The sequence below is a fragment of the Leuresthes tenuis genome, unplaced genomic scaffold (genome assembly GCF_036924035.1).
Source record: "Leuresthes tenuis unplaced genomic scaffold, fLeuTen1.0.hap1 SCAF_8, whole genome shotgun sequence".
Classification (NCBI taxonomy): domain Eukaryota; kingdom Metazoa; phylum Chordata; class Actinopteri; order Atheriniformes; family Atherinopsidae; genus Leuresthes; species Leuresthes tenuis.
Window position 1 is genome coordinate 24140016 of NW_027325362.1, and position 16665 is coordinate 24156680.

Here is a 16665-nt window from a genome sequence, read left to right on the forward strand (position 1 = left end):
GAACTTGTTTACCATCCTGACAAAGAGCTAGATACTCTATATCCATATGTTTAAAGTTGAAGGGTGACAAGTCCCTTCTTCCCCTGAATGCCTCGTGGTGCACCATACCTAAAACAATATATTTAGGCATCGCTCCCAAAAAGAGATTCTCCTGATTGCATATCCTCGAATTTTCAGGGATGGAGTATGTTTTTACATTCACTCGTGACAGTGGGTAGAGAGCGTTTCCTCTCATTAAGGCCGATGTTTGGCCTAAACGAACAGCGGGGGAGACGGAAACTTTTTTAATAAAAAGAGAGGCTCCTAATATCATTAATCGGTAAGTCGAGTCTCTGGTTCCCATGAGATAGAAGGCCTCACTGGCTCTGGTTAGTTTAACTCTCATATCCACAGAGTTCAGCAGGAGCCTTTCGCAGAAAAAGATATCCCCATGGAGGGGGCCCAATAGGTGTACTTCTCTGGAATTAGCTGTACAGAGAGCCCTCTGGTTTAGCCCTCTGTTTGGCCCATTATTGGTTACTATAGAGTCTATGGCGCCGGCTGTGTCTTTACAATAAAGACCAGCGCTGAACTGACTCTTTAATGTGTCTTCAGAAAAGTTTAGCAGAGTCTCGATCATAGCTCTATATGGGTGGGTGGCACTAGACTGTGAAATTAATCTATCACCCAGAGTAACATCGCATTGACTGAATAGTGTATTGAGAGGATAATTGATGAGACCCACAGGTGCGTCGTTCGCCAAGTTTGTGCCGTCTGCATTGGTGATCTTCACGCATAGATGTAACAAGGTATCGTTGAGATCCAGATACTTTTCACCATCTCCCGGTATAAAAAACTCAATCGGACCATTCTCAGTAATAGGCATAATTTCCGTGTAGATCTTATCCTCGATAGAAAGCTGGGTCATAGGGACTGAAAATAAGTCCAGTTCTGCCAGGGTGCACTCAGGGGATTTGTGATGCAAAAGAGCCATGTTTCACTCTCTTTCTCTCTCTATTTATGATTCAGTGGAATATATCCCTGCTCCGTGCAGACTTCCTCCCTTTAGGCTTGATCCTTCCAACTGACTTCTTTCTTTTGAGCGGCCTCACTATTTGTGACCTCCTCACACGTTCACCCGGCGGCCGCTTTCTTGGTCTTCGTGACAGAACCATGATACCCGATCCTTCTTGTCCTCCCGTCTCTGCAGGACCAGAGATCCTTCTCATGGTTTTGCCTATGACATCTGAGGCAATGTTTGTAGCTGCTGTTTTCAGATGAGGCTTAGCTATAGCAAAACCTTTTTTAACAAGGGGGGCTACGAAGCGAAATAATTTTGAAAATATAGAACCTATTCCACGACCGTACATTACAGGTGCTCCATAAAAACCAGGCAGGGTACCTCCGACCTGGTTCTGGTAATAGTTTACGAAGCGGTGAGGATCATCCCTCATGTTTATCTGAACCATGTTGCTTTGTTTTGTTGTCCTCCTCCTGACACAGACACTGAGGTGACCTCTGACTGAACGTTTGTTTGATAGTGACTAATGAGTCTGTGATCAACCCGTTTTTATATATATATATTACCTCTTACTCTCTCTGTGATATTAGAGTGAATGACCATCATTTCATTACGCGTTGTGATATCACGGGTCGGAAGTGTAGTCTCACAACGGTTTTCCCATAAGTAAAATTTACCGGAGTGTTTTGATCCGTTTTAATCTCTATGTGGATGTTTTCAATATGCCTCTTTGCTACAGGTAGATAGTTGACCGGGTTAAAAGTATGCATAATTATATCGCCAAACTTACCCTCTACTCTAGCTGTTCGCAAGAGTGGGGCATAAGCATCGCCGACTATCTGAGGAGCAACCACATCGCTGTAACAGTAAAGCTGGTAGAAACCTGCTTTTAAATCCATCGGGTAAGGGGCACTCCTTTTATCAAAAACGATCCATTTGCCAGGCTCCACACCTAGCATGTAGCTCAGTGGTGGATAAAAACGCAGGTGGTACTGGCCACCTGCCTGATACACGAGTCTATTTTCCACCGTGTTCACGACTAAATAAATATCAGAACCTATTTTTCTAAGGTGACCCTCAATCTCGGCTTTGAGCTGATTCAAATCCTTGAAATGTCCCCATCCTATATTGTGGCGGTAGAAATTTTCCAGCCCCGCTTTCCTCCATTCAAAAAAAGCCTGGTCCTTGGGGGCGTTATGCCATGTGTACGGATAAGAAATCTCCGTCAAGGCAACCTGCCACGAACCTTCCAAATCGATATGCTGGGCTAAATCCACGCAGAAACTGGAACTGGTATTATTCTTAAAGACGTTGAGACTAGCGTTGGAGGGCAGGGTGATATAAAACCCCTCATCCTCTACCGTTCGGTTCATGGTGTAATGTAGCGGGCTAGGAGTAGCGATGGCCCCCTTTATACCTCGTGAAGGTCACTGGCTCTGACCCAGCTGTTGAATTTCTCAGGCCAGTTTTTCCAACGGACAAAAACCTGTTTTACACCCCTGATGTTGCGTCGTTTTAATATCTTCTCCACTTGATACATCTTGTCTTTATTCAGTTTAACTTTTTGAATCTCCTCCGCGTAAAATGAACCTTCAATAGCTTCTCCATCAAAATCTTTGAGTTTGTACACAGAGGGAGATCGTGCAAGCTGCTCGGTCACTGTAAACACTTCATCTGTAAAACTTTGTTCATATTTCTTGTCAAACACGCCTCGCAGTTTAGATATTCTTACAAGATCTCCTTTTTTAAACTTTATCCTTGAGTCCTTGCAGCGTCGATCGCGTGCAGAGCCGTACAGGTTCTGAAAAACTTTAAAGGTGTTTTCTAGAGTCACCTCTACAGGCTTCATTTTGATGCTCGTGTGGTAACTGTGGTTGTAACTTTCCACGAGATCCTGCAGGACGTCGACGTATCGACGTGTGTTATTAGCAGTAAAATATCTCCACATCCTGGTTTTTAACGTGCGGTTAAACCTCTCAATCACAGATGCCTTTACCTCGCTCGGAGTAGCAAAATGCACAACTCTGTGGTTCTCTAATAATGCCTTAAATTTTTTGTTAAAAAATTCTTTCCCCGCATCAGTTTGAAGTTTTTTAGGGGTCTCGCTTTCTCTAAAAACAGATTCAAAAGCCTTTACGACCTCTGCGGCTGTTTTTCTCTTCATAGTGCGAACGTAAGCCTTTTTTGAAAACACGTCAATGACGGTTAATAGATAATTATACCCGTCATTGTACTCAGCCAAGGCCTGCATGTCGCAGAGATCTGCTTGGAATTGTTTTAAGGGGCTGGTGACAAAAACTCTGTTTCTCGGAAAATGTATTCTTGCAGATTTATGTAGAGTATATGCATCTTGCTCTGATAAGAAGTCTTGCACTTTTTCGCACGCGACTTTCTTACCCGTTTCGTCCTGTACAGCTTTACGCAACCTCTCTACTCCCCCAAAACTACCAGGGTGGATAGGATCGTAGAAAACCTCTTTCATTAACCTCGTTTCAGCCATCTCACCTTATACAAACTCTGGCTTGTAATGACAGAAAACACAAAACGCAAGTATATTTCAACCTTTTATTTTTTCTCTAATGTGTAATAATACACACACACACACATACAAATGATCACAAAAAGCAGGAATGCTAGTAATATAGGATTTAAGAAAAGTTAAATGTTATAAAAACATCACACGAATACAATATTAGTCTAAACACATCCGGCTGATGGAAAGAAGGAATGTAACACCCCTCTTTTAACCCTCCCAGAACTTTGTCATGGTTTGAAGCTGCTGCAATTTCTTTACATCTTCCCCAATCAACTGCTCGTACATATCGTGTATAGAAGTGTTGATTTGTTTCACCAGAGTTAGTTCGTACAAGTAAGCTTCTGCCACAGCCCTGACTCTGGCATCATCTTCACAAATGTTACGCGCAGTTAGAAGATGTTGAATGGAAGCAACGAATCGTTGATTATAAAGTCTCCGCAGAGTGTAGTAATGGTCATGAAAAAAGTCGTCCTCGAGGACATCCTTGCACTGATGTTGGCGTAAACTAGGGTGATCGACACTACACCCGTAGCATGATTCAATCATAAATTTTTTGATGGTCTCGTTCAAGAGGTGTATCACTGCAGTTTTCACAACTTTGATGAAACCTGAGGGGACCCATCCATCAAACTCGTCCTCACCCTCTCCTCCGGCATCCTGAGTGTGTGCAGGGGACCCCTGGCCTGGTGGAAGCTGAGAGTCCTCCATTTCGTTAGATTTAGCTTCCTCCGTTGTTACGGCCACGGTGGATCCTATCGGGTAGAGCGTTAAGCAGCGGTCATCAGGCGCCGAATTTGAGAACTCGATCTCGAGAGAAGAGGAGGAGTTGGAGGAGAAGAAAGACTCAGACGAAGTCGCTGGTGAAGGAGGGTGATACGGCTCCAGGTAGTATCTGTCGCTGTCTGGTGATCCAAACTGCGGTGATGTGGATGTTGCCGAAGGACTCCCTGTATGCATCAATAGCGACGGAGAAGCATTCTCCAGATCGCGGTCAGCGATCTCCTCGCACAATGTCTTCTGGATGCTAGTTCTCATCCTGTTCCTCGTGTTGATCGGTGTATGACCTGTGCTGGAGTGTGTCCTTATAAACCTGAAGGGGGTGTGGTTATTGAGGTTGAGGAGGAGGGTTCTCAGCGGAGGGAGGTCTACACAGCCAGGGTTTTCTTGACTGCTAGAATCTCACCCCAGTTCTGGCAACTGCGGAACAGCGTGTAAACTCGATCCGCTATATCATTCATCTTCTCCACCCAGGCTGCATGAGGTATTGCTAACAGCGTCCTAAACACACCACAGTCAGAGTTATAGCACTCAAGAACAAAAAGATCCTCGTCTTCATTCTCATTAGATTTCCGGTGGCTTGCACGGAAGAACCAACGGCCTGTAACGCCTGTTTTCGATTGCCACACAGCAGTGAAAACCATCCTTGTTTTGGCCAGCTCAGCATCATCCAGAGGATTCCTCAGTCTCGGACTCTCCAGTCTCGGCCGTTTGGCTGCAGACGTTGCCGGGATTTCTTCGGGTTCTTCTTTCACTGTTAACACCTCCTCAGCCGAGCCCTTGCCTCCTTCTCTATGACGCGGTATCGCTAGTTTCAACACACCCCAGTCGTTGGAAGTTAGCATACCCACAGTGGTCAGAGGTCCCGGCTTCTCACCACCCTCGTCAAGCTGATACAGACAGAGGTCACCTGTTTCATACATGAACACATAGCCCCATCTTCCCCGCAGTCCATAAGGCTCCAGTGACCATTCTTCCCGTAGAGACACGGGCGGCGGTTGCTGCTTTCTGCACAGAAACACCATCCTTTTCTTGGGAGCATTTGGTACCAAGGGCTGATCTTCAATTATCGTTACCGGAGTCTCACAAATGAGAGACCGCAGAGCACACGTCCTCTCCGGGGCCTGCGTAGATTTATCCTCTACACTCACTCTGCTTCTTGTCCTCGGCATCTTGAATCAGCTATCTTTCACCCCAAAGTCGTTCTCTACACACTGACTGTCTCAGGGTTTTTATCCTTTACTCGAAACCCCTCCCCTGTCCACCCATTGGCCCTCAAACCTGGGGTCGAACAATACCCCACCCCACACATCTAATTATTTTCCCATCTTTACCTTACAGGGACCGGTCTTTGAAGCTGTTAAAATGCTGACCGCTTCTACAACTTAACCTTTTCTATTAACCCTAACCCTTTCTCTTATTTAAACATTCAACTAATATATTTCTCACAACCTCCTTACTTTAGCTGTAATCATTCTTAACCCTAGCCATAAACACCCCCTTCCTTCCTTAGATCGCTTCAACAGATGGCTAATCTATGTCAAACGAAGGTCACACGTCAAAATAGCTTGATCGATCGATAAGAGGTCAAAAGTCATATCCCCAGATGTCAGCAAACGGATGTCAAACAAAGGTCACCTGTCATATTAATTTGATTGATCGATAAGAGGTCAGAGGTCACCTGTCAAAATGAGTTTGAGCAAAGGTGTCCTTTTATTTCTCTACTGTAGAATAGTTACATTTTCCTTTCTCAGTTCTTGACTGTGCTACAGCTTCTGTTGCATAAGTAATGATGCTGACGATTAGGTGCTATGCACACGCATATGTATGAGAGTCTACTATAAGTCCATTAATTCCTTTCAGAGTCGTCACACTCTCCAATGGATATGAAAAATCCTGCCTTCTGCTATTTCCTTGAGTATATTTAAATATTTGATCTTTGGTGATGGATTTTGCTCACACAGTGTGCCTATTTGCTAAATGAAGCAGCACACAGGCAAAGAATTCCAGCTTTACAGTCAAACTGATCACTGCGTTTTTTTAAAAAGATTTAAGTGAAAAATTCTCATTCTCACTCACATTTACCCAGAATTGCTGTACATCTTTTGACAAAGTATTTCATAAACAAATACTACCAGGGAGACCAACCTCTTGCCTTACAGCTCTTGTTGTACTTTAAGTGTTGGTTTGTCACAGTCAAAAGGTTTATCTCTCCTGCAGCAGAAGTGAAGTTTATCCATTAAAGGAACAATGCATTTCCAAACACTTATTTATAGGGGACATAGTCTATATCTAATGGAGTTAACACACACAACAAATAAGTAAAGACTAGCCAGTAATGGTTAAGGTTAGGAGTTAAAAGTACATGGTTAGTGATAGAACTGATGTACATGGTGAGGTTTAGATATTTTCTTAACAATGGCAATGCATCGTTTTTGCCTCATTCAATCCGTGGATCGTGAGTTATCTAAATAGCTTCCGAAGGAGTAGATAAACGTATTTCATGCCAGAAACCTTGAATTTCAAACCTAGAATGTCTAGGCTTAAAAATACCGGAGTTCCCCTTTAATGGAACGACTCCCATCTACTTGAAGGCTCACGTTACAACTCGGTCACTCCAGTCGTCAAAGGGTTGTCGTCTAGCAATGCCTACACCACGTTTAAGACAATCTAGACTATTTTCGTGAGTCGTTCCATGATGGTGGAATGACCTACCAAGTGCAACAAGAACGGAGGCGTCCTTGTCTCAAGAAACTCTTGAAAACCCAGCTCTTCAGAGAGCATCTCCTATCCTAGCACTTACCCTGCACTTCCGGGGTGGCAACCGCCCATTCCAACATCCTGCCTTTCCAACATGCCGCCATTCCGACAAGGCTTTTCATATAATGAAAATGAGCGTTACTCAACAAGTGAGTCTTTTCTTTCTGTTCATGCATTTTACATGTTTTAAGACCCATGTACAGATGTGATACAGTCTTTAAAAGTGTAATTAAAGCCTCTTCCCCTCTCTCTTTGCCTGTTACTCTTCAAAGCTTGTGATGTTTGAATGATATTAAATTGATACTGAGTGATAATTTAAGGGTCAAATCTACAATCAGAGGGGAAGATCAGGTGGATGTGGGCTTATTTCGGATTTTAAAAATAAAAATAAAAGATGATGGCAGTCAGGATCATTCCATAAGGGCTGTGTTGTTATTATTTCACTATAAATCTGGTGTGTGCTTGTAACAGATGTAGATGTGTCGGATACCGACAATGTCATGAGTCCTAATTTTCAAAAAGCACTCCAAAAGCAAATTAATTATATTCAAATTGTTTATTACACAAAAAAACACTGTTCACTTATTTATTTAAAACTAATAATAAAAAATATGTTTTGGGTAGCCTAATATATGAAATTGGTTTTATTTGCAGCATCGGGAAGTCCGACACAGGTGAGCTGTCATTGATGTCTGTAATTGCAATTATTAATGTTGCATATGATGCCAGCGTGCAAAAGACGCATGAACACTGTGTAGAACTCCGCTCCAGCTGGCTGCTGTGACAGGTCACTGACACTGTATTTCTGCTTAATCTAACATGTTTCAGACCCGATTTACATTAATACCTGTATTTAGATATTTGAAATTTCAGGGGATTTTGATAATAGATTATCAAAGTTGGTTTGCGAGGTTGTGGAGTTCGTCGGAAAAAAAAAGGCTTTAATAGGCTATTAAAGATATTGTTGGAAAGGCGGGATGTTTAAAAAAAAAAAACGACCAGATGTTTGATAGAAAATGAAATGTCTCCATTCCGACAATTTGAGGCCAATGTCAGACTGGTGGGATGCAACCGCACTTCCCTACCCCCTCTGTACTTTCTCTTTCTCTACTTTCCTCTATGTCTGCACTCTATCTCTACACTCTCACCCCTGTCACCTCTGACAGAGTCTGACTAGGGGTTTCTTTCTACGTACCTTGACCGCTAAGAAGCTCTTAGCGAATCTGGGAAATGCGGCCCTTATTGTTAGCTTTGATGTTAGTAATGTTATATCCTCATTTGTAAGTCGCTTTGGATAAAAGCGTCTGCTAAATGCATAAACATAGACATAAACACAACCGTTTGCATGGCATTTGCAGTCTTAAAGCAAGTCAAGTCAGAATATGTCAGTTTTGTTTATATAAAACACCTTTTAGGAATATAAAGGCTTCTTTTCAGGATCAATGTAGCATAACTTTTTTTGTCTTTTTCTTTTTACAAAAACAGTGAATAAAGGAAAACAAAAAGATTCAGTGACAGAATAGAGAGCACAGGCAGGGTGTTTCATCAAACTGGCAGAAAATCAGGCAGAAGAAATAAGAAGAGAGCTGGTGCATAACACCTTTTTTGCATTTACATAGGCCCTTAAAAGCTCTCAGCCTTTCTATAACCTCTCTTCTCTTCCCCATCTTTATCCTCCAGACCACAGACAATTTATCTTAGTGAGGTGTATCTATTTTCAGCTTCGCTTCCCTAATATTACAAGCCCCACCACCCATCGCTTCTCCCACTATTCTGTGTAATTATTATAATTGCTGATATGGGTTTGAGGAAACTAAATTTCACATTTTGCTCTGATTCCTTTATTTCACCCATTTCTATGCCTGCCTCCTCTAGTCTGCTGCTCTCTGAAGGTCTTAAGTCTGCTGCTTGGATACATGATCAAATACTGTGCATGTTTAATGTACCAGATGCATGTGTGTATTTGGATCTTTTAATGGTAAAACAAAGTTTGACTGACTAATTGACTTGTCAGTTGATGGCATACAAAAGAAGGAAAATACACAGAAATTCCAATTAATTTTGAATAGAAATTATTGGAGAAATAAAGCAACCATTCTTAGAGTCTGAGTCATAGCCTTGGATGCTGGATGTTAATTATTTCCGTCTCTAACACACAATTTGAAAAAACATCACTCAATATAAAAACTAGTAAATGAACACTAAACCCAGAAAGGTACCATCACAGAAAGGTGTTTCAAAGTCACACTTTTGAATAAGAGCATTCACCACAGTATCTGCTCTGTAAAATAGTTGCACAGTTCTCAGGGTCGAGGGAATACAATTATTTAAAGAAGGTCTGACTAAAAATTTGCCTGCCTATGTTTAGCCTGGCTAACAGACTGCTGTCAGCTGAAGAACCCTCAGTTTCCAGAGTCGTGTGCTTCTCAGGAATTGAGAGTGAAAAAAAAGAAGAAAAAAATGGAACAGCTTAATTTCCCTGATTACTTTTCATATAGCTGACTCTAAATGTGTCTGTGTGCCAAGAAACTGACCCAAGAAAGACAGCATTGGGAAGTGGCAAGCAATTCAGTTATTGATTAACTCTCAATAATTAAAAATTGAAACCAAAATAACAATTAACTAAATCACAAAACAAATTAAATCATATAAAACTAAAAACAGTAACAAAAGAAATGAGTAAAGAATTATACCACTTTTCATTTGCTCGCCAGCTAAAGTAAAACTCTTACTCCTAAGGCCAAAACTCCAAAATCACCTTAAAAGAAAAAAGTGTGTTATGGGCTAATCAAAGTGTAATTGCATGGTTGGCATTAAATGAGCAGCCTTGCATTTTCTGCCACTCTATTGACTGCTGGAAGGCGATTCGGTTGGAATGTGTTGTGCGCATAATAAACCATGCCAAAGTGAGACCTGGCTAATATGCGGAAATGACAAATACACACTTTTGTAGATGTAGATATCACCAGAAGCATATTTTGTCATGAAGACACACAAACACACACTGCTCACTCACAAGCTCAAAACTATATGAGCAACACTTACACAAAGTAAGAACACAGGCCCTCTTTAATGCCATTTAAAAAATGGAACCCATAAATGCCAGTGCTACATGTTGGAGTTAGGTTTTCATTCCTCATTCCATTTCTGCAGTTGTTGGTAATACTTCACAGCATTGTATAGCAAGCGCTATACCTATCGGGGAAAAAAAGAAGTCTCTATAGCTGCAAGCCAAGCACACATTAAAACACCAGTGCAATTAATTCTGGGAATGTGTGACAGACTAGCTTGACAGTGCCCTGAAGTTGTGAAGTACTGTAACCTCTCCAGAATCACAGCTCTTAACCAAAGCGATGCCTTTAGTTTTAGGCAAAGTGTAATGAGGACAGGGGTGTTAGTGAAACAGTACCATCATTTTGTGTGAAGCACAACGTTATTTCCACCTCAGTGAACATGGTATACAACATTTTGCATAACCGTGACGCATTTGGATTCTGGGCTGAGCAAGACACTTAAAAGTAAGCAAATTACTTCTTCTAGTATGCACTTTACAGCTGCAACTGAGATCAGGTGACATCTACACAAAGAGAAGAGGAGCTGATCACTCCTTGCAATAACTACAATTTACAGTACCTACAGGGCCTATTCAGCTGGTAATCACACAATTGCACAAAGCATATTGTGTCCACTTTAATATGTCTTCATTGTATTGTGAAACCTTTTATTTTGGTAGAATTTCAACAGATTACTCAATTAAATTAATCTACAATTGAAATGTGACCGCTTTACATCATTACTTCATACACCACATGGAGGTCCTTTAATCTCCATAATCCTGGCACCTTTTACCCAGTTGTCATGGGTCAACATTCATTTTCATGCCAACTACAGCCCTGTAGTACAGTACCTTGTACAATTGTGACACAATAGTTTGGGAGACCTCCAAACATTTAACAAAGCACTCATGGTTGCATTTGTAAAAGTTGCTATAGGTACTAGTCACCAGAAGCACATTTTACCTTGATGAGACACACACACACTGGCTGTTAAAGCCAGTAGAAGCATACACTGAATTACTTCACAAAATATTATTTCTAAGGGTCAGGGTAAAATAATATTTAAGCAGCTTAAATGTTATCTCAATCACTTTTCTTCCTGAAATGATGTAAGAGTTTCTAATGTAAAGTTACCACCCACTGTAAGTTACTCTCATCAGTCTAAAGCCCGCAGACAATTTCTGCAGGTTATTACCGCCATGTGACAGCCTATTATCTCTCTATGACAGGCCATTACCTGCACAGAGGAGCAGGGTAATGAAATGGGAAGGAGGACAGTGAGAAGACAGTGTGCTAACAACAAATCAAACAGATGCTCTTTACACTGAGCCACTGAAACCAAATTTAACACTAACACTGTGTGTCACAGTAGGCTAAGCATGAGCCTTCTGTGAGCTCAGGATAATGACAAAGTGTTGTTTTCAGGGAAGGAAAGGAGGGAAATTCAGCAATTCAAAGATTTTTTCAACTAAAGGAGAATAATTAATTCTCCTGCATTTTGATTGATTGGATATATTGATAGATTAGGGCTAGCAGGATGAAGTGGACAGATAATCATAGTCTTTCATTCGTCAAAGTAGTTGACTGGTAGCAGACTTGGTTGTGTAAGGTAGAGTGCTGTCTTGTGAGTGGGAACCCACAAGTTCGAGGGGACCCAGCGTAATTCTTGTAGGAATGTACGGTTTTAACTTTGCTGCTAGCAAGAATCGGTAAGCAACAAATAAACTGCAGGTCCTGCAGTTACAATGACTCCAGTACTAAACTAGCTTTAACTGCAGGGTTAGAGTCAATAAATGACACTGAGAGGAAGATTAAAGCAGGACTTTACAGTACAAACACAAAACTATGTGAGTCTGTCAGACAGACTAAAGGTGGAATGAATGTTATGGGGTTGTTTCCACCCATTCAGTTGTGTTTCATGGTTTGAGAAAATATATACACATTTAAAGCTCTTAATGACCAAGCTCCATCATACCTTAAAGATATCCTAATGCAATATTTTCCCAACAGAGCACTTTGATCTCAGACTGCATGTTTACTTGTGGTTCCCAGAGTTTCCAAAAGTAGACTGGGAGGCAGAACCTGCAGTTATCAGACCCCTCTCTGTGGAACCAGCTGCCGGTTTGAGTTCAGCAAGTAGACACCCTCTCTACCTTTAAGATTAGGCTTAAAACTTTCCTATATGATAAAGCTTAAAGTTAGGGACAGGTGATCCTGAAACATCCCATCGTTATACTGCTATAGGCCGAGACTGCTGGGGGATCTCCCATGATGCACCTCTCCTCACTCTGCTCTCTTTACTCTCCATGTGCATGCAACATTAATGCTGTCACTAACTTGTGTTTCTCTTTCTCAGCAGGTATCCCTGGCCTGGTGTTATGGTGCTTGTTGGCCTGTCTTTCCTGTCCTCTCAACCCTCAGTTGGTCAAGGCAGATGGCCACCCTTCCGAAGTCTGATTCTGCCAGAAGTTTCTTCCTGTTAAAAGGGCGTTTTTCTTTCCACCGTTGCCTTGTGCATGCTCATTGGATCGAAGAGAAGTTATGGTGCAATCTATTAGTTTCATAGACAACTTTTTGGTTTCTTGGCTTTGTATGAATCGGTATAATTTGAAAAGTATTTAATCGGAATTGATTCGCTTATGATTGTAATACAATGGGTTGGATTGTAATTGGCTTGAATTATCTTTGAAGTGCTTTGAGGTGATTTGTAATGATTTGGTGCTATATAAATAATTGACAATTGAATTCAACAATTGAATTGAATTGAACTGAATTGAATTGAGAATTGTATTATGGTGTGGTGGTTAGAACCGTCACCACACAGCAAGAGGGTTCCTGGTTCAAATCCCACCTGGGGCCTATGTGGAGTTTGCATGTTCTCCCCATGTATGTCTAGGTTCTCTCTGGGTACTTCGGCCTTCCACCACCCAAAAACATGGATGTTAGATTAATTGGTCACTCTAAATTGACCCTAGGAGTGAGCATGGATGGTTGTGTGTCTCTGTGTGGATGGACAGATGACCTGTCCATGGTGTATCCCAATGACAACTGAGATAGGCTCCAGCGAACCTGAGTTGGATTAAGCGGAATGGAAAATGGATGGATGAATTGAACTGAACTGAAAGCTGTTACTTGCATGTAATTTTGAAAGCTGACAACACTCATATTGCTTTCTCATTGTGGCTTCATGTTGGTACTATGATAGTGTGTCAGTAGACTTGTGCCCTGGCCACAATAGGATGCAGCAGGAATATCAGGAAGGTAATATTATAAGTTTCACAGTTTTGAAGACTGTAGGAATGACTCTAACACCTCTTTCTAGGTTGTTTTATTTCTTGTTTTTTTGTTTTTGATAAATTTTAATAAATTAAAATAAAGCTGTAACATATTGTGGAAAAAGTGGAGCATACTGAGAATATTTTCCGGATGCATTGTATGCATTAGTAACATACAAGAAAGTGTTCCACACAGTGAGCTTAATATTAATGTGAATATTTAAACATTATATAGTTTAATCAGTGTATATCTATTTTAGTCTAGTTGAACTAAGATGAAATAATAGCAAAACTTTAAATTTTTCTGAAACAACTATAAAATGAATAGCCAAACTTCTTCATGGGGACTATGTGGACATAATTCTTTAGATGGGAACAGTATCTCCACTGTGATCCAAATTCTCAAGACAGACTGAAGCATCAGAAATTTTTCATGGATGCATGAAAACAAATCATTCAGTCAAGGTTTTTTTTCCATCACAGGAAATTGGCAGTTTTGCTGTTTTTCAACTCCTGAATAAAAATCCAGATGACTCAGATACAATGAAATAAACAAATCTAAGAATCTAATGCTATATTTCCCAACAGAGCACTTTGATCTCAGACTGCATGTTTACTTGTAGCTGCAGAGTTTAAATAATCAAACCAACCTAATCTATATATACCTTTGCTTTTCAGTTCAGCAAATGCCAACAAAGATGTATTAACTAACATAGCATTTATAGTGAGAGTCCTCAGTTAATACAGTACATAACAATTACTAAAGCAAACTTCCAATTTGGGGCCAGCTGTTATTGAAATGTAGTAATCAGAGAGAGGAGCAATCAGCAATCAGACGTGTTCTTTCAGATTGTTTGTTCATCAGTGAGCACAAGGATTGTTGTGTTGCATTTGACGCAGTGACTGGAACCCTTGTCATTACCTACAAATCCAGAACACTGTGTTCTAAAGGCACAACAACAAGCTTTCAAAAAATATTTGACAATAAACACATACATCCACACACACAAAACACATGGACACTCTCAACTGTAGCGTTGATTTAAATGAAGGTATCAATTTGCCAATATACAGGGAACATCATCCAGCCTCATTTGCAGTCTGCAGCCAGTCAATATGGTTTGATGCATCACAAGAGTTTTAATCTTTTAGTCTACAAGCAGCCTTGGTACTTTATAATCTGCTAAGAATTGTGCGAGACAAAATTGCCATAGTAACATTCTATGAAAAGGAAATAACTATAATTTCATTCTACCAGCCCTAGTCAACCTCACATTAGTAAAGACTCATGCAATGAGCAATGCAAATAAATTAATGAAGTGGATCAGCAGAAATACAGACAGTTATGCTGTTAATGTGACAAATATTAGCCAGCCGTGGTGCTCCTGAACACCCCCAGTAACAGTCATAATCCACCTCTTCTCTTTTTCTGTCAGTATACCCCCCTGCTTCTTCACACACTCATATATATCCCCGAACACACTGCGTTAACAACAAGTATGGTTTCCCATGGGTGATGCCTGGAGCTTCCCCAGAATGTTTATGCAGGGCTCCAGTGAAATTCCATCAACATAAAAATTCATTCTTTAACCCTTACTTGGAGCATGTCCAATTACAAAGGAGCAGAATACTACAAAAATACAGCGAATCTAAAAAAAAAAGGTAAAAACATACATATGTACATATATTTCACATATTGAAAGGTCTGAAATCCAAGTGGATTTTATCTACATTCATTTCAAATACATATTTACATATAAAAACGTGTAAATATATTTAAGATAACGTGCAATTCTTTTGGACTAAAAAACCAAACAGCATTTGTTGAATTAAACCCATGTACTTATGTTTTAAACATTTTTCATAAACTGGGTGGATGTTTTACTCAAAAGTTTTCTAATCCTAAAATATTCTCATACCTTTAATATAAAAAGTAAACTGTGACACCCACCATAACAGGAATAATCTATAATAAACTCTCTTCAGCCCCAAGACGCTCCTGTTAAGAGCAGGGCCAAAAATGATCGAGTACATACAGTAACATGTTACCTCTTCAAACAGCTCCAGGCTGTACGTGTTGTCGTCATCCGCGAAGAAAACCACCCCGGAGTCCCGCTTGCTCCGGTGCTGCCGGAGCCACGCGAGAGCCACATTCCTCTGTTCGGTGGCGCGTGGCATCCCGACGCGCTTGAACCTGCGGGGAGTGAACACATGCAGGTGCGTATATGGCACCCCGCACTTGGCCAGAAAGCGCGCCACCAGCTCGGTGCGCACTGTGGAGTCTTCCACTACGATCCAGTGGAACCGGGGCACCTGGCGGAAGGCATGGGCAAGCCGGGTCAACTCGGCTTTCTGCACCGGGCGGGTGTACGTCGGAGTGATGGCGTAGATTATTGGGAGGGCTGACTGGTTCTGGGCGCCACCTGTCCCTGGTAAACCGGTTCGGGCGGCCCGCTGCGCCCTCCCGGTTCGACCGGCTGCTGGAGCCCGGATCGCCCTTTTACTGTCGATGTCGATCATGATGATGACAATAAGGACCCAGGGCAAGAGGATGAAGAAACGACTGAAAAACACTGATTTCATGGCGAATCTGAAGTTAGCGTGCGTCCTCTTCTTTCACTCACTCCATCACAAACAGAAAGATACCGCACGACCTACCGCAACTCCAAACACCATTTCCTATAAATCCTGCGATCTTATTTTCTATAATAAACAACAACAAAACAACAGCGTGTTAAGTCAATTTCAAACTATGTAAAGCACATAAATAATCCACTACGTCCCCCGTCCCGGCGGGACCACTTCTCTGGAGTCGTCCCTCCTCCTCTCCGTCCTTTCTCGGATGGGACTTCTACAGCACCTTGTCGTCCTTAACTCCTCAAGCTCACTCTCTGATAAGCCCCGTTAAATTCCCATGTTCAGTCGCCCCTCGGTGCGTATTTTCTGGAGGAGAAAAACAAGCCGAGGCGGTCCTCCCCGCAGCGATACACCACTGATGTGCGCCACCGAGGAGCATCACTTGGCGAGGACGGAGAGTTGCACGGAGTCTGAGGATAATAAGGCAGGAGGGGAGGAGCAGGTGCAGAGCACGGGTGGGGGTGGGTGGGGTGGGGTGTGTGTGTGTGTGTGTGGGGGGGGGGGGGGGGGGGGGGGGGGGGGGGGGGTGGACTGGAGAGAGAAACTGGGGAGGGAGAGACGTACAGAGAGAGATGTGTGTGAGCGAGAGAGAGAAGAGGGAGGGGGCATGTTGTGCGCATCAAT

The 16665-nt window shown here is 41.9% G+C and overlaps 1 protein-coding gene across 1 annotated transcript in view; it reads right to left on the reverse strand.

Annotated features, from left to right (window-relative positions):
• The window catches only part of b3gat2 (beta-1,3-glucuronyltransferase 2 (glucuronosyltransferase S)), an 81974-nt gene extending 65517 nt beyond the window's left edge, over nt 1-16457 (reverse strand). Inside the window, exon 1 of the mRNA XM_072391487.1 lies at nt 15454-16457. Within this exon, the coding sequence (XP_072247588.1) occupies nt 15454-15987 (534 nt within the window). The 5' untranslated portion in view covers nt 15988-16457. The remainder of the gene's footprint in view (nt 1-15453) is intronic.
• Between the last annotated feature and the right edge of the window lie 208 nt (nt 16458-16665).